Source organism: Platichthys flesus, chromosome 21 (genome assembly GCF_949316205.1).
Source record: "Platichthys flesus chromosome 21, fPlaFle2.1, whole genome shotgun sequence".
NCBI classification, from domain to species: domain Eukaryota; kingdom Metazoa; phylum Chordata; class Actinopteri; order Pleuronectiformes; family Pleuronectidae; genus Platichthys; species Platichthys flesus.
Genome location: NC_084965.1, coordinates 18476611 through 18494669, shown reverse-complemented (window position 1 = coordinate 18494669; position 18059 = coordinate 18476611). Strand labels below are relative to the sequence as shown.

Here is an 18059-nt window from a genome sequence, read left to right as displayed (position 1 = left end):
TATATTTCCTTTCATATTTCTAGTCTTAGTATAGTTTCCCCTTGCGCTGCTACTTTCTTTTGCTGCGTTGTCATTTGTGAATTTCCTCTACAAAGGCCGCCTCCAGAGAATGTCCAGTTTCCCTGGGTTTCAGTGCATGGCAGTAACAGAAAGTAGATCATCACTCTGAATAGTGAGCTGCTTTTGGCTTTTGTTTTTGTTAAGTCTTCTATGTAGGGCAGGGGTTCTCTAACTTTTGCAAGCTGGCCCCCCCCAAAGCTGGTGTTGAGATATCTATGTTTCCCCAGAGACTCTCTGTAAGTATTTCATTGAATACAATAAATGTTCAATTTCCAGAACTTCATGTATAAGTGTCTAATTATTCCTTTTCAAATCCTGGATCAACAAACACACTTGTCCAATCGCCGGAGGCGAGGTCAAGTTTAGTGCCTGGCGACGACACTGGTTAGGGGTAGTTGGACTTTTGCGAATCAGAAACTTGTCCATAGTTGTGTTTGTTTGCTGATACAGTGTGTGTGATGTTAATAAAGTTCTAATTGCAACGTTGTGGTCTTGTGAGTGTGTTTGTAAAATGTAATGTAATGTAATGTTTGTATGTGTGGCTGTGAGCTACTTGCACACGAATAATGAATAAGGCTGTGCTAGGCAATGGTTCGTAACAAAACGAACAGTACACAATCTACACAATGCACAGAATAGTATTCAAGTGCTGGTGTTTTATTTGTTGCAACACGGTGGATGATTGAAGATTTCAAAGGTAGGTGTAAAGGAGAAAAGGGCTAGCTGCAGTTGGAAGAAGTTAGCTAGCTAGAAGGCTAGCTCTTGGAGCTATGAGCTTTCTAAGAAAGACTAGAGCAAATTACTCCTTAGATTAGGCTACCAATAGGCCTGCTGCAAGTGCAGGAAGGTATTACTAAGACTGTTTATATAGCAAGGTTTTCTGGGGCTATATTTAACTAGTTCAGTTCCTCAAAAAACATTAGAAAATTTAAATTATAGTGAAACACTTCCCTCTTGTGTTCACATTTGAAACTGCACTGCAAAAGATCTGACCCTTCAGCCCCATAGATTTGGAAAAAGGTCATCAATGGATATCCTCACGACTCCATTGCTCCAAGTGGTCCAGACTTTAATTAAAAACTAGAAGTAAACCTCACAGTACAGCACTTTTAGTTTAGTCTCCATTGGCTTCCAGTCATTTGTAGGATTGACTTTTAAAATTGTAATTGACTTACAAAGCATCACATGGTCAGACCCCTCTCAATCAAACTGTTTGACCTTTGAGATAGGCCTCACATCATACCAGCAGGCACTGACAGGACAGGCTGAAAACTAACAGTTCTGGGATCTGACAAATCAGTTTTTATGTCAGACTGAATTTAGTCCAGCAGATGGTGCTAAAATAAATTTAGACTAGATTCCTAAGATCTAACAAAAATAAATTGTATACTATTTAATGTGTTAGACAACAGCCTGTTTCTTTATGACATTACCAAGTGCAACTGTCAGCGCCATAAAAACACAGCTGGTGTAGAAGTTGACAGACAAGAGTCCTGAACTCATCCCTGACGCCTCATGGACTACATTGAAGAATTCAAATAAGACTCCACGACAGACAATATCATTCAGGGGGAAAACCAGATTTATTTATAGTTGACCACCAGAACAATAACATTTTCTGGGAACAGAAACTTCAAGATTCTGCACACAAATCTATACGTATTTATCATACAATAAATAAAATTATGAATATTAGCACAACAAAATGAGACACCAGAGCTGAGACAGGGTATTCTATTTGAGGATCAGGGCCAAAAGAAATTTTGATCTTTTCTTTTTCCAAAGAAAGTTTTCAAGTGGCCCTAATCCCCTTCTGTAGAATTGGGGCAGCACTGTAGAAATTGCTGATATTGTTGCAGTAGAATTCAGCTAAAAATTCTAGACAACCCCAATAACCGTTCATATGATCAACATCAGACTTGGCAGGTGTGTTGCTGTGGACTCCAGGAGGTGTCAACCCCCAAATAGGAAAGTAATATTTGATTTGAACACTACAAGAACATAATAATACAGTATATTATCTGGTCAGATGACTGCTAAGTTAACCCCTAAACAAGCTACTGTCATCTATGAGGTGCATTTGAGGACTTTTTCTGCAAGAATAAAAATATAAGCATAAGGGATCTGTATGTCTATTCTGTTAACGTACATTTGTATAACATTTCCATCAACAGGATATTCTGGTCGACAATGTCGTCTCAAAGTGATTCTCTCCATCTGTCCCAATAGAGGAACTTTTTTGCAAAGACGACAATTTGCATGCCTACTATAAAGAATTAATTTAAAATGAACAATATAAACTTTTCAAATCAAATTCCTATGCTGTGAATTTGAAAACGCAGTGGGATTGAAATTTCTGGTTTCTTTGTTTGTGATAAATCTTATTTTCTCAGACTTGATAAAGCTCCTCCAGAGTCACAGAGGATATTAAACTGTTTCCACAGACTAAGCAGATCTCCTATGATGTAGTAAAAATCAAAGTATCTTAGAATCTCAGAAGCAGTGTGAAGCATCATGTGACCTGTAGCAAAAGGGTGTTGTTGTATTCTCCACAAAAATCAATATGATTAACAGACAAAGCTTCATGTATGTAGGACAAACTGAGTGAGCTCCTGCAAAAACTATCCGGTCTTCTTTGTTTCTTTTCACAGCACCACACATGTCGGACAGAGCTTGAATGAGGATACAGATCACAGTCTTTGAGTGTGTGTTTTTGTGTGTTTCTTTAAGAGGTCCAGCGCCACCAGGCCACCTTCATGCGGTCCCAGACGGCACCTAAAGAGTCATAGGCAGGGCGAACATCCAGGATTGAGAACTGGTAGTTTTCTTTGTTGATTTCCCCATCATAGTAGTCGATGACATAGCGCACCTCCTTCCCACAGCGGTCAACAATCCAGTCATGCCGGTCAAAAGGCAGCTCGTAGCTGACGGTGAGGATAGAGGTAACAGAAATTGATTAATTGATTGATATAAGATTTATAAGATCAACAGTTAAAAAGGGTATCCATCCATCACTTATCCTTTGAGGGTTGAAGGGGTGTGTGGGCTGAGTCGGTGGGAGGAAATTCCTAAGAATATTACACCAAACTAACTGCAAACCTGTTTCTCCTCTTTCCTGTGGCCCCTGTTAATATTTTAGCTAGATTACTGTGGTTGATGTTTACTGAAGGGTGTTTGCTTCCCTTTTCAAGTACAGATTTTAATGTTAAATAACATTGCCTTGTAAACTGTGCGCTTATTTCATTTTATTGATACAAAATAAAATAAAAGGTATCAAAAACCAATGAATTACAGTCTGCCTGCAACAAAGACATGTCAGCAAACCAGCTTTAATCTAATCTGGAATTGTGGCCACTTGAAGCAGCTACACATGTGAAATGCTTCCAACAATGACGCAGATGTGACGGATCGATGACGCAGCTGCAGTCGTTGGACATGAGACCGAGGTGAAATTAACATCTTCGTTTCATTATGCTTCTTCAGCTTAGTAGGTTTGATGTGAGGCATCAGCTGCTTCTAATATTTCTCTAATGTCACACAGCTGCACGACTCAGGGTCTCAACAATGACAGAAGTTGTGGTCTGACGTTTTTCCTCTCTCATACTTTTCGCCACCAAATAAAGCAACTTCAATGTATTCTTGTGATTACAATATAAAAGCATACAGAGAAAATCATGTGTTGCAAATTTGGGGCAAAAATCTAGGTTGTAAACTAAAATGAAAGTAGATAACACTCACCCCATCCAGTGGCGGATGCGAGCTCTGGGAGAGTACTCTTTGGCTTTCCCACCAAACCTCTTCAAAGTCGGCCCACATGGACATTCACTGGGAGAACAGTCGAGACCAAACACTCATCAGATAGATACTATTTACTCCAATACTTTGATGAAGAGGCAGATCAAATCAAGACCAGGCTGTTTACTTCTGATTTGTATGTTATTGTTTCATGACTCACCTTGCATGCATAGCCTCCCATCTAAGGATCTCTTCCCAGGCCTGCTCATTGTTTCGGTTGTGGATTTTAATGATGTTGTTCATGTCAACAGGAGCGAGGTCGTCCTCACGCCAGCGCCAACTGCAGCACAGAAACAGATGTAAAACCAAGTTAAGAACCCTTTAATCCTTCAACACCAACCGCTCCGTCTACATCAGCATTACATTGTAATCATGTGCAGCAAAAGGGTTTTTGAAAGTACAGCATTTTCATTCTTGAAAACCCAAAGCTGTTTACAGCAGATTTGTCTCCTGGATTCAGACAGACGTTTCTGCTACATTCATCTTTCATGTGTGCACCTGTCAGTTTATTTTGCAATGACTTAATAGCTTCTTTCAGACTTGATCTCTTGAAATTATCTGGAGGGGCTGTATATGAGAATGCACATCGTCTGCGTCGGAGGCTGCGAACGTTCTCGTACCAGCCTCCTGGTAAAACATGAGCGCGGGAGATTTTCTGGAAGATTCACTGCGACTGAGCAGGCAGGCGCGTTGATGACATTTCTAACACGCAATGTAGACCAAAACTGACAACAAAAATAAAAAGAATATGGACATCTCAGGATAAAAAATAAGGAGCCACACAAGAAGAAAACATTAATGAAGATGTCTGCTTGGAAAGAGCTTTTGGTGATATGGACTGACTCTGTTGTGGAACATGTGATCTCCTCAGCAGAATATTTTGGTTATGTTCTCACTCCTGCATGCTGCGCCAACCCTCGCCTTATTGCTCTGCATATTTGACTTTGACAACCAATTCTGAAACCAATTGTGGAGAGATTCTCCGGAGCTTGTGTCTGAAAACAGCTGAGCATTCACTTTTTATTTGTGATCATGCAGGTTGGAGACTATCTGGATGAAAACCACCCGATATTATTTTGTCTTTGTAACCATGAGACGGTGGTTTAAGTTTGAAGGTAAGATTTGTGGCCGATGAGACTAAATTAAATGATCATATTGTTCAGACTTTATCATGAAAATATTTTCTTCTGCATTTTTCTTTTTTCCCTTCTGTCTGAAAAACAGCAAAAGCTTTATATTGAAACCTATTGAGTAAGAACTGACCCCTTTCGCAGCATAGCATTCCAGAACATCTGTGCAGATGGGTAGACCCAGTTCTTCTCTGCACCGTGACGGGGTATGTTGGACTCCTGTCTCGCGATTGAAAGGTCGAAGGGCTGGTCCGGAGCTGGGGTTTGGTTCGGAGGAGGCATCTGTAGACAAAAAGGAAGGGAAAAAAAAAATCAGCGACACACAAATGACCATGATGATTGCTTGACTGACCGATCAGACTTTCAAAGGGGCTCTCTCAGTAGTCAGCCGGTTCATTGTGACAACTGGGACCAAAGCCAAACTTGTCCCAGCAGATAAGTCTTTCATCTTTTACCGAGTAGTTTTTCACAGTTATTATTTTTCCTCCGTCTGCCATCTCCCCAACCAATATAACCGTCGGATAGTTTCAGGAAAGAACGTTTTTGCAAACGCTGGTAGGTAGAAGTGCATAGTAAAAAAAACAGTGTCGCTATTCTATAACCATTACCTTGCACCAACCTTTACTTCATTATAAGTTTGCTTCATATTTTGTGAAAAGTTCAGTTTGTAGAATTTAGTGCCATCCAGTGTTGAAGTTGCATGTTGCAGCTGATTGTACCTCATCCTCCCCTTCCAAACATGAAAGACAGCCTGTGGTAGCCTTTAGTTGTCATAAACATTCATAAACATTTAAATTATGTTTTGTTTGTCCAGTCTGGGCTACTGTATAAAACATTGCAGCCTCAATAGAGTATAATTTATTTAAATATAAAGGGTAAATTCTAGAGTTAGGAAAACAACCATTTACACAATTTAGATTTACAATCATCACACACTTGGAAAAACTGAGTAATATCATTTTATAAATCACTTTCTGCCAATAGATTCCTTTCACCTAAATCTAACGCACTGAACCATTAATCCCGTCCAAATTGAAATTCACTCAAAATCCAGCTTCAACTCCACATATATACAGCACAGACATTTTCTCTGGCAGATGTTCACAGAATTGGGCACAGGCTTTCTTTGGAGTTTGTCTTTGTCACAGAACCTCTGGAGGTTCTCCAGAGTTCAGTGTGTGTCTGAAAGCAACATAAGTATTGCTGACTGACTTTCAACTTTTTGTGCCTTTTCCCCCTACAGCAAGCCAGCCAGTCAGCCAGTCAGCCCCCCCCTTATATTCCTACACTTAATTGGTGAAATTACCATATTTGCTGGGTCGATGTCACTGTTCATGGCTGCTGCAGCTTTCATTGGACACTCCACAAACTCATAGGCGCGCTCCTGGTGGGCGGGACCTGCTTCTGCTTTGTGCATCGGACACTCGGGCGGAGGAGAGGCTACAGAAGACACAAACACATGATTGAGCCATAATGAGAACAATACTAACCCACAGCTTTTTTAATAATTTCTACAGCACAGCGACCCAGATACAGGAAAATGCTAAAACAATTCAGTTGAGGAGGGAAAATCCCCTTAACTTGTGAAATGATACTAAAGACAGTGAGTTACTGTAGCATCTAGTCTGCTCTGACGCAGTAGCACTGCTCAGAGGGTGAACCACAACCTATAACACTGGTCAACACCACTCACTAACAGGAACAGACTGTGGTCAGTGGCAGAGAAACCTAACATGTAGTAGCTTTAGTATCTATGGGATTGTGCCATGACCCTGAGGGTTGTAAACCTACCTGTGACAGGTTGAGCTTGATGCATGGGGCAACCCGGAGGTGGAGAAACTACGAAAGAAAAATGACAGTATGTTAACAAAATATAATCATTATTAAAATTGTTTTATACCAGTGAAGTCAGTACCCGTTCTAAATATGTTTGTTTTCTTGGCATGTGGTAAAAAATCCAGAACTACTTCAGAATGATTACTGGTGATTAGTGGGTCTTTCTACAACAGTTCCACAATATACTGTCTTTAATTTTTTGAGTGCAGGACCTTGTGTGCAGGGCTTTTCATGAAAAGTCTATAGTGCAAAGTGAAGTTTATTCATATGTTTTGATGATTTGCTTAACTACTTTCAATTATTGCATGTTAACTATTTCAGAGCTTTGTTAAGCAGGCCACACAATCTTCAGACCAAAGTTCTTCAACTTTTCATATTAAAAGCACTGATTCAGCACAATAAAAAGCATTGTTGCCTCTAAAACAATGTTGTGCATTTAATTTGAAGACAACTTGTTAAAGAAGTAGTGATTTTATGAATGTTGTTGCCATGACAGAACTGGTTGCTGACAAGACATTTTAAACTCCGCCCACAGACCTTCTGTTTCACCTCTACTGACCGCAACAGGGCACTGGTCAACTATTTACGTAATTTTTTATAATATTGACTTATCACGTGTCCATATTTCATCCAGCTCGCACTTCACTTACTTGGGCAATTTACAATAGACATGCAAAGTGTGAGGATGATAAGATAACACTATATATACGTTCCAAAGACAGGCAGAAAGACATTAGTAAAATGAGTTATGTTCTACCTGTGGCAGGCTCAGCTTCTTTGTGCATGGGGCAGCCTTGCGGGGGGGCAGCCGTCATAGCCTCTGCCATCACTGTAGGAGCAGCATGTGTAGACATGGAGGCTCCCATCCTGCACTCTCTGTAAGGAAACAAAACAAAATACATCAGTCACAAGTAAAAAGGGATCTTGAAGTCAGCTGCACTGGTGTGGCGAACTAGTTTGAAGATGGGAGCTACAGAAGACAATGAACCCCTACAATTTTGAGTTGAATGATATAAACTGATCATTCCTCTTCAGTCCTGTAGCCAGGGTGTTCAGTCAGACACAGATCAGGGTAATGAAATGGAGGGACAGGAAACACAGAAAAGCATGTACAAGAACACCCCGTCATAAATAAACCACAGCAATGTTCAAGACTACTTGTAGGTTCAGTGTGTAGGATTTAGTGGTGATTGCATGTTGAAGGAAGCTGACTATTCAAAACATTAGTCATAAAAACTAAAAAGGTGTTAAGTTTGTCCAGTTTTTACTACAGTAAAAAAAAACACATGGTGGCCCTAACTATTTAAACATGGTCTATTCTGGGTTAAAGAAGACAGACATTCGAACAACTAAGATAATCACCCACTACTGAAAACATCCCTATGAATATTGTATATTCAGTATCTGCCAATAGCTCCCTTCCATCTCAATCTTAAACAATTAACCTTTAAAAATGACCTCTCAGTTGTAAGCATGTACTTTTATTAGGAAGCGACGAACCTGTCACAAATGACTACGGATTTAGTCCAGATCAGCAAAATGAACAAACCAGCAGGAGGGCAGTTAACAGCGTTTGATTGAGGGTGTGAGGAGAAAGTGGATGTCTCAAGTGAGCTCCTGTAGCCAACACGAACACACTCAGGTGGAGCTGCAGACAGGGAGAGGTTGACATTGTACATCCTGTCTGAAGTTATCCTTGAATAACCTCACGGCAAACGTGAACATCACAGCTTCAGAGCTACTGCACGTACAGGACTTACACAACCTGTGTCTAGACCTTTAGAGCACAACACATTACAGCTGAGGAGTGTGTGTGGCTGTGTGTCCAAAAATAATGTGTTTTAAATAAACGGTGCTGACCTGGCTTAGCACCAATTACTCCCAGTAAGCGTTAGCCACGCTAGCTAGCGGCTATGCTAACGATGGCTAATATGATGACTGCCTTCTTTGCTCTTTATTCTAAAGCTTAAACAGGGCACACTAATGGCACACGCAGGAAGCCAAGTGTGTCTCATTAAATAAACCACAGAGATAAATACCAGACGGGAGAGATGTAGCTGACCTGTTAGCGAAGTAAGCCCAGAAGGTTCCTCTCTCAGGATACTGCACCAATGTCAACGTGCAGGACTTCTCACTGAAGGAGTTGCACAACCTTGCGCACGTGCCCTACGTACAGTAACACGTCATCACGTAGACACGAGAGAAACGTACACATTTTATAACGTACACTCGTGTGTAATGATGTAACAAACAGTGACCGAGTGGTAATGTCTGTATTGGTTTGTATAGAAACACAATATAAGCGACACATTTCTTCAATATTTCATTTCATCTGACAAAGAAAAAAAATGTAGTGTACCCAATGGTTTGGGTACACTACAACTACAACTAGTTATCATTATCAAGTAATAATCAGACCTCAGTTATCTTAACCAATCAACTTGTGTTGAATTGAAAACATTTTTATATATAAATCTATAAAGAAAAAATACTAAGTACATCCTGTAGTACAAGAGTATGACCACTCGATGGTGCTAATACCCAGCCTTATTTTAAGATTTTGTTGTTAGTAATGGTACATTTTAGACACTTCGTCTGAATTGTAAATGCAGATTTGAATTGGATTATTCTTTCTAATATTTATCATTGTCTGCCTCCAATATATTTCATTTGCATTCTCAAAGACCAATTTCTGAACTAAAGAAATATGGAAAAGAGAGTAGAGCCTCTCAGAAATTCATCCATGGAAACCTTAATGAATTTCTGTTTGTCTATATTTAGATTTTCTCGACAAAGGATTATCCGACTTCAAACATGTAGGTGTATCAAGGATGTAAAGAAGTCCAGTGTTGACAGTGGCATTTTGGAATGAGCAGTATTCAGTAAGTTGTATAACACTGCTATCTTGTGTTTTTGTGCTTATGAGTGTTGACAAACGATTTCATATTGCGACATTTCTTAGATGTGTAAGGGAAATGTAACGTTTTGATCATGCGCAATGTAATCATGTTAATTTCCCCTTTGATTTATCATGATTGAATCTTATACAATGTAACGTTGATCATGGAGTATCTTGTGCAACTGAATGAATCTTGGCCTGATGTCATCAGAAGATTCTGACACTTGGCTTAGAAACCCTAAGCCTAAACCAGAGGGTTAGGGTTTGGGGAAGGAGCCAAATGTATAAACAGAAGAACAGCTTCTCATCGGTGTTCATATTAAAAACCAACCTTTGTGTTGTTCACCACGCTCTGAGCATTAAAGTGTGACAATACTGTTAGAGATTTGTGTCTTTTTCCTCGTTTTAAGAGTGGGATTGCAGAAGAACGACGGATGCCAAGTGATATTAATTTGGGTTTGGCTCAATTAGCTGTTTGTATGCGTAATGAAAGTGAGACCATGCAGTGCCCAGAATGAGAAATGAGAAAAACACAAACTCTATCCCACAACTCTCCAAGTGCGATGGTAGAAAGGGATCATGTCAGTGTAAACAATGAACTGATTGCATAAAGTTGAAGGGTTTTATTTTTCATGATAAATGGATCTCAGCTACAGTATGGTGAAATGTGAACACTTCTTCCTTCTAGCAGGCAACAGTTTAGGATGTGATAGGACCCTATACTTTTAGCTGAACATTATGGTCACCTGCCAAACCCCTGTAACCATCCGGATTGCAATAAATTACACGCATGTGAAACCTTACACCGGTCTCACTGATTAAAAACTGGCTGGTCACAAAGGTTCATTCATGTTAAACATATTGAGGCAGAAGAGTTTGCTAATTCATTCCAGATCTCCAGCACTTATGCATCCCAGTAATGAGATTTGTATCTAATGTTGCCACTTTGCCAACATAAGACAACATTTGCGTGTGTGCATGTGTCCTGGGTTTGTAAAGGTTGGGCTATCGCTCATTATATGTATTTGTGAATGTGTATTCACATGGTTCCTTGCATGACTGTGATTTTCCCACAGCTGATACATATTACTGCGATACTATCATGGTTAAAGTTTTATAATTACTCTCAACCGCTCCCCACACATAGTGTTCACTCAGACATACAACCACCATCTGCTTATGTGTTGCTACATTTGCTTTCATTCTGAATATTTTGAAGCATGCTCGAAGGCATATAAGCACATTTTATACACATGGAAACCAAATGGACCAATGTGCACATGTAACAGGAGGGATATAGTAAAATTTGAGGCCACATTGACTAAGACCTATATCTTTGAAAATAAGTTGGTTTCAAAGAGCAGAGGTGTGAACTCAAAACACGACTTGGACTTACGTCATAAACTAATGACTTAAGATTAAACTTCAAATAGGACTTGATTCAGTGATCTTGATTTGGGCTTTGTCTCACTCGTTCGTCTTGACTTGGGACTTTACTCACTTGTTGTTCTAGACCTGGGCCTTGTCTCAATTGTTGGTCTTGACTTGGGACTTGACATGATGGTCTTGACTTCGGCCTTTACTCACTTGTTGTTCCTAACTTGGGCCTTGTCTCACGTGTTGGTCTTGACTTGGGACCTGACTTAAGGGTCTTGACTTGAGCCTTGTCTCACTTGTTGTTCCTGACTTGGGCCTTGACTCACATGTTGGTCTTGATTTGGGACTTGACATGATGGTCTTGACTTGGGCCTTGTCTCACGTGTTGGTCTTGACTTGGGACCTGACTTAAGGGTCTTGACTTGAGCCTTGTCTCACTTGTTGGTCTTCACTAGTCACCTGACTTATTGGTCTTGATCTTTAGACTCAGGATATGATTCTGGGCATCATATCCACGACCTGAAACCTACAGTACATGTTTATTGGAAATCAACTACTTGGTCTCGCTTCTCTTAGACAATAATGTGGGTGACAGTGTTTTGGGTTCCGTTTGTTCTCCAGTAGTGTGTTGTCCTCACTCACATGCAACCAAGTTGATTGATGTCAGTAAGCGACAGAAAATAAGTTTGAACCCATTTGGATTCAAACTACTGTATGTTGCGTAATGCTCAGCTGTATTGGGAGATGTCACATTGTTTGACTCCAGCATGTAAACACAGTGGGATTTAGTTGAGGGTTAACAGGCCTCCTTTGGTCTGCATCACAGACTTTGATTCTTCATGGCTTTGTACTCCTGATTAATTCCAGTGCGTTCACAGCTGGGACCGAAATGATGATGAATGTGTTCTTTTCAGTACGCTGTTTTTGAGACGTGTCCTTCACTCAGTTTGTCTTTGTATCTGTTTGTCCTTCCCTTCTCTCTGGCTTTGATCAGACACATGAGAGCCCAGGCCCGTCTGCTTTGCCTGGAGAAACTCAACTGGAGGATGTTGTTCCTCTGACGGGCCTTTCAGAGCCCTTCAGTGAAAGAGACATATTTATATGTTCATTTTGACTGCATATAAATTTCAGCTGTCCCATTCAACATTATTTGCACAAGACTGGACACTGGAATGGAAACTTTTGTATCTCAAGCTAAATTAAGGGCATGCATCTTTTTAACTTTTAATTAAGACTACATCTGCCCTAAATGAGATACTCTTTACTGTTAAGACCCCGGTGATTTAAGACATTTTCCCTTGTGCCTCCTGCTTGTGTTTTGTTATGTCATGTATTTCTCCCTGTTTATTTATGTTGTCATGTGCTTGTTGTGTTTATGATGTCAGGCCATGTGTGTTTTGTTATGGTCCTGAGACTCCGCCCTCTACTGCTTCCCGCTGAGTGTTTGCCTGATTAGTTCACCTGTGTCTTGTCTTTGTTCCCCCTTCTATTTAAGCTCAGTCTTTCTGTCGTCCCGTCGGATTGTATCATTTTTGACTGTGAAGAAGCCATGCCAGGATACTGACATTTTTTTGCTCTGTTATCTGGTATGATTTTTGACTCCCTGATTTTTGACTCCCTGATTTTTGAGCCTCTTTGATTTTCCCTTTTTGGAACTCTGTTTTGCCAAATTATTGAATTGGATTTTTCTGTTTTTTGCTCTTGTCATTTTTTGCCTTTTTGGATCCTTGGTTTTTCTTTTTTTGAATTAAAGAAGTATTTTTTGGCATCTTGGTCTGCGATTGGTTCCTTGCTCTGAGAAAGCCTAACACTTTACATTCAGGATTTTTGCCGAAAGACAATGGGGTCATTAGTGTTACTTTTCTGATTAATAGCTACAATCCAAACTAAATGGTGTTCATATTACCATGTCAAATCCTTCTAATTCCCAAATCTTGTGTTCAGCTGTGGGCTATAACAGTTTAGTTTGAATCCAACCGCTCAATGTAGGTTTTCAAAAGACTGCGGCAACGCAGATAAAATAAAATACAATGCCTGCAGTGGCTATAGAGAGCTTGATTGTGGTTATGAGAGTCAATAGCAATGAGAGCAATGCTGATGATTTGATATAACGAATGTAAGCTATGAACTGTGCAGTTCCCTTTCCCAAGTTTACTTGAGTGAAACAATCCAAGGCTTATTTTCAAATATCTGTTTCAAATATCAATTTTTTTCTCTCCTTCGGTTTTTCAAATGTACTCAAACTATAATCAGGAAAATAAGATCTGGTACAAATCTTCACAAATTGTCTTTTAAATATGCTCACAGTGATAAACTTATACAATTCTTGTTTTAAAAATGTTTTGGCAAAGTGGCTTTACCTATAACTGCATATAAACAAACCTATATCGGTTTAAACTTTTTGTAACTTTTTTAAAATGTTTTTCTCCACATAACTTATTGTAGCTGCTAATGACATTTTCTAAACGTAAATTAATGTTCTTATTATCTAAGAACTAATTGTGTTGTGTTACAGTTTTTGCATTGCAGTACATGCAAATTATCTCATATCCTTTTGCAGCGTCCCACATCAAGCTCTATTAGTAAAGCCACAGATGAGCTTTTCTTTGAGATATATTCCAAGCAAAGGGAAACGTTTACGCTATCTGTTGACTGTCACATGTCCACTGAATCCATTATATAGTCTTGCTAATCATTAGACCTATTTCTTTTAGCTTTCACATAGGTTATATTCTTTTTTACATTTTCCAGTGAGAATGTGTCCACGTTCACGTATCCCTGAATTTGTATAGATATACCAGGTGTGCATCTGCTGTCCACATGTAAGCTGGCTGCTGTCGATATCTGCATCCATCCTGAAGTCAGAGCACAGCTTTACAACCGCCACTTACTCTAGCCTCAGAGGAGAGGCTCTTTCACAGTGGACAGCTTGTCAGGATGAGTGACAGATAATGAGAGGGGAGGAGGACGATGAGAACAACTTCCGCCGCCAGGAAAAAATGCAGATTGTAACCTTGGGGGCAAAGAGGCCGACAGACTGTCACTATGACAGAATCTGGACTCACAGGTGTAAGAGACACTCATGGGAGGTTATTTTTATCATAATGCAGCAAACTTAGTTCAGGTTGAATAACATAAGAATGCTGCAGGTTACCTCCTCTGTATCATGATACTGGAACTGTATAACATCAGAGTATCAGTACAAGTGTGCATAATGCAAAGTTGACTTCTGCATTGTTTTTTTGTTTCTCCTGTAATTGTAATTTGTACACTGAATTTAACACCTATTGATGTTATGAGTGGTCTTCAATCACTTTTCGGGACTTGTACTTCTATCCATAAAACATGTGTATTAGGGATTGTGACGGTGCGCTCGGCGACCGTCACGGCAGTGATACGCTGCATCGTTTACACGTATCTCTACAAATGTTAACTACGTGTTGCACGTCTGTTGTCCGTGGCCACATACCATGTTTATTAACCCATCCATTTCCATCCAAACATCTGTGCAAAAGCTTCCTTCCACCAAGTACACCGCTACAGTTTATACTCACAGGTGTAAGAGACACTCATGGGAGGTTATTTTTATCATAATGCAGCAAACTTAGTTCAGGTTGAATAACATAAGAATGCTGCAGGTTACCTCCTCTGTATCATGATACTGGAACTGTATAACATCAGAGTATCAGTACAAGTGTGCATAATGCAAAGTTGACTTCTGCATTGTTTTTTTGTTTCTCCTGTAATTGTAATTTGTACACTGAATTTAACACCTATTGATGTTATGAGTGGTCTTCAATCACTTTTCGGGACTTGTACTTCTATCCATAAAACATGTGTATTAGGGATTGTGACGGTGCGCTCGGCGACCGTCACGGCAGTGATACGCTGCATCGTTTACACGTATCTCTACAAATGTTAACTACGTGTTGCACGTCTGTTGTCCGTGGCCACATACCATGTTTATTAACCCATCCATTTCCATCCAAACATCTGTGCAAAAGCTTCCTTCCACCAAGTACACCGCTACAGTTTATACACCTTTGTACCCGTCAGTTTTCCGTTAAAATCACCACTCCACACAATGTCTTATGTTATAAATGTTCCGTTTATTTAGTTTAAAAGGTCACATTAATTGCATATTACACAGCGTTGTTTTACCGTGGTCCGCGTCGCGTCTCTGTTCGTTTGTGTTGAAAGCGAGCAGCCCGCGACGCGGAAGTAAATAGGCGTTCGACTTCCGGGTTAGCCGGAAGCGAACCCGCGGACTATTTTATTTTGTTAATGCTGCATATTATTATTTGGCTATGCCTGCAGGGAGCAATGGTATGACAGATATGTTGTGAATTTGTTTTGCACACATAAGGATTTTTGGGATAAGCTGATTAAAGCTTCTGGCATGGCCTTACCTGTGACACCCCTGTGTATGATGATATGTTGGACTCTTCCAATTGTGGGGTGGAGCTAGGTGACATTTAAGCCAGGCGGTTCAGTCTGCAAGGGGGGAAGCTAAGAGAAGGACGTAAGTTTGAGAGCTCCCCTTGAAAGTATTACGCTGAGAAGTATATTAGTATTTGTGTTGTATTGGGCCCAGGTGCCGCTTTATTTTTTTTTTATTTGCAAGTGTTTGTTTTTTCTTGCTCTTTTTTTTTTTATATATTTTTCAAGTTAATTCTGCCTTGTCGGCCTTATTATGGAATAATAAATAATTCCCTTTATTCACCTTCATCGCTGAGTCTCCCTGAGAGTTTTTTCCACCACGCTCAAACCACTCCTTTACATCCCACCTTCAACATTTGGTGGCAGTGGTGGGATCCAGTGACCGCGAGCGGCTCTCAGTGAGTATAGATGGAGACCAGAAGTGGAGTTACGGCACTCCCTGGGGCTGACTCTGCAGGAGACCCGGGAGCAAGACCGAAATCTGCAGCGGCGTCCAGGACGCACATCCCAGTGGTCGTAGACCGGACCGATCGGCTGGAGCATATTTTGAAGTCGGTGGTGGACTGTCAGCAGAGGCAGCAGGACCAGTTGGACGTAGAGGCACAGCGCCATGATCAGCGGTGGAAAGCTATGGAGCATCAATTTCACCAGCTACAGAGGTTGGTGAGAGGGGAGACGGCGCGACAGTCCCTCATAGAGCTGCAGCAAAACAACCCGCCCATCTCCCGCCCCTCTTCGACCCAAGGGATAAATCCCCAAGGTTCCCCTCAGGATGTACCCGCTCAACAGCCACGTCCAGCGTCTGGACTACAGAGCTCCCTGGACTCCACTGGTATCGGCCTAGCCACACCTCCACACTTCAATCCGGGGTGGACAAACCCCAAAATGTCCCCATATGAAGAGGACGAAGACATTGAGCATTATTTAAAGACATTTGAAAGGCTCGCGGCAGCCAGTCAGTGGCCCTTAGATACATGGGCATTGTGTTTAGTGCCCTTATTAAAAGGGAAAGCCAGAGCTGCTTTCGTAGCAATGAACATTGAGGACAGTCGTGACTATGTCAAGGTGAAGCAAGCCGTTCTCAGGAAATTTGAGATCAACGCAGAGACCTATCGCCAGCGTTTCCGCTCCAAGACTATCCTGGAGGGAGAGACGGCGAAGGAGCTCCATGATCGCCTCAAAGACCTCCTGGGTAAATGGCTTGACCCAGAGACTAAGTCAAAGGAACAAATCTGTGACCAGATCATCCTGGAGCAGTTCCTGGGGATGCTTAACCAGGAGCTACAGGTGTGGGTGAGGGAACGCACCCCACACTCCTCGGCTGAAGCGGCGGAACTGGTGGAGACCTTCGTGGCCGCCCGACAGTCCGGACGGTGCTACCAGCTGAGCCCACACGACTCCTGGAGAAGACCTCAGCAGACAGCCCAGCATGAGCCGCTGAAGACACCGGTCGGTAAGTCTGTGGGTGGTAGTGGTCGTGTGTTCAGCCCCTCTAACAGCCCCTATAGGCCCAGCCCCAGTGTTAAGCCCGCTCCAGTTAGTTCATCTAGGGTCCTGATATGTCACCACTGTGGTCAGCAGGGCCACATTAGACCCCATTGCCCTGTGATGCAAGCCAGTGATTCAAGACTGTGTTATCCCTCGGGCCCTAGTAAACATATAGCATTCACTCCGGCTGATGTAACTGTCCCCGTCAGGATAGGAGGCAAAACGCTGCAGGCTTTGGTTGACTCTGGTAGTAGTCAATCTTTTGTTCTTAGATCTTGTTTAAAGTCTAATTATCAGCCAGTTGGTAGCGTGAGGGTTCGATGCATCCATGGAGATGAGTCTGTGCATCAGACTAGCGAGGTCCCCATTGTAATCAGCGGTCAAAAGTTTTTGCTTACTGTAGGTCTCTTGGATAAGTGTCCCTATCCTGTGATTCTAGGCCAGGATGTGCCAATCTTAACAGAGTTGTTGCAAAATGTTAACACAGCTTCTGGTTATGTTTTAACGAGGGCACAGGCCAGGAAGAAATCAGAACCGGATTATTTAGCGGAGTTACCATATAATTGCCAAGGTGGCAAATGTAGAAAATCCAAGGCAGAGAAGCGTAGAGCTAAAGTGGCAGGTACACCGTTGCCAGAGAGTCTTTCCCTACCACCACTGGAGGGCAGTGAAGTCCTTGTGCCAGATTTTGGTAAATTACAGCAGGAAGACCCTACCCTTAGCTCTAGCTTCGCCTCGGTGAAAACCCCAGATGAGGCTAGGGAAGCCATAAATGAGGGAGGGGTTTGTTTCATAATGCATAATGGGAAACTGTACAGGGAGAGTGCAGACAGGGAACAGTTGGTGGTTCCCGAGGCTCTGAGAGGCCGAGTATTACATCTGGGGCATAGCATTCCGTGGGCAGGACACTTAGGCAAAGAAAAGTCTGAGAAAAGAATTGTCAACAGGTTTTACTGGCCTGGTTTTCAGAGGGACATAGCAGAATACTGCAGGTCATGTCCGGAGTGCCAATTAGCTGCTCGCTCGCACAGAGG

General features: G+C 41.5%; 1 protein-coding gene across 2 annotated transcripts; it reads right to left on the bottom strand.

Moving 5' to 3' along the window:
- Window positions 1–1621: 1621 nt before the first annotated feature.
- LOC133932886 (holocytochrome c-type synthase) lies at window positions 1622–9002 on the bottom strand. Of its 2 annotated transcripts, XM_062379763.1 has the most exons (9): window positions 8884–8939; window positions 8322–8469; window positions 7579–7697; window positions 6777–6824; window positions 6292–6425; window positions 5119–5267; window positions 4016–4135; window positions 3799–3885; window positions 1622–2984 (listed from the first exon to the last, which is right to left on the bottom strand). In XM_062379763.1, the coding sequence occupies exons 3-9, from the start codon at window positions 7685–7687 to the stop codon at window positions 2786–2788; spliced, it is 846 nt and encodes a 281-aa protein (XP_062235747.1). In that variant the 5' UTR covers window positions 7688–7697; window positions 8322–8469; window positions 8884–8939; the 3' UTR covers window positions 1622–2785. The 2 variants fall into 2 exon arrangements, with proteins under 2 accessions (XP_062235747.1, XP_062235746.1); XM_062379762.1 differs by lacking the exon at window positions 8322–8469 and having other exon boundaries at window positions 8884–9002.
- Between the last annotated feature and the right edge of the window lie 9057 nt (window positions 9003–18059).

Bases quoted from the DNA above. Each gene is read 5' to 3' on its own strand.
- LOC133932886 (XM_062379762.1), bottom strand. From the start codon at position 7,687: ATGGGAGCCTCCATGTCTACACATGCTGCTCCTACAGTGATGGCAGAG. The intron at 6,825-7,578 runs GTAGAACATAAC...TTTCTTTCGTAG, and splicing joins AGAAGCTGAGCCTGCCACAG to TTTCTCCACCTCCGGGTTGC. The intron at 5,268-6,291 runs GTAATTTCACCA...TTTTGTCTACAG, and splicing joins ACATCGACCCAGCAAATATG to ATGCCTCCTCCGAACCAAAC.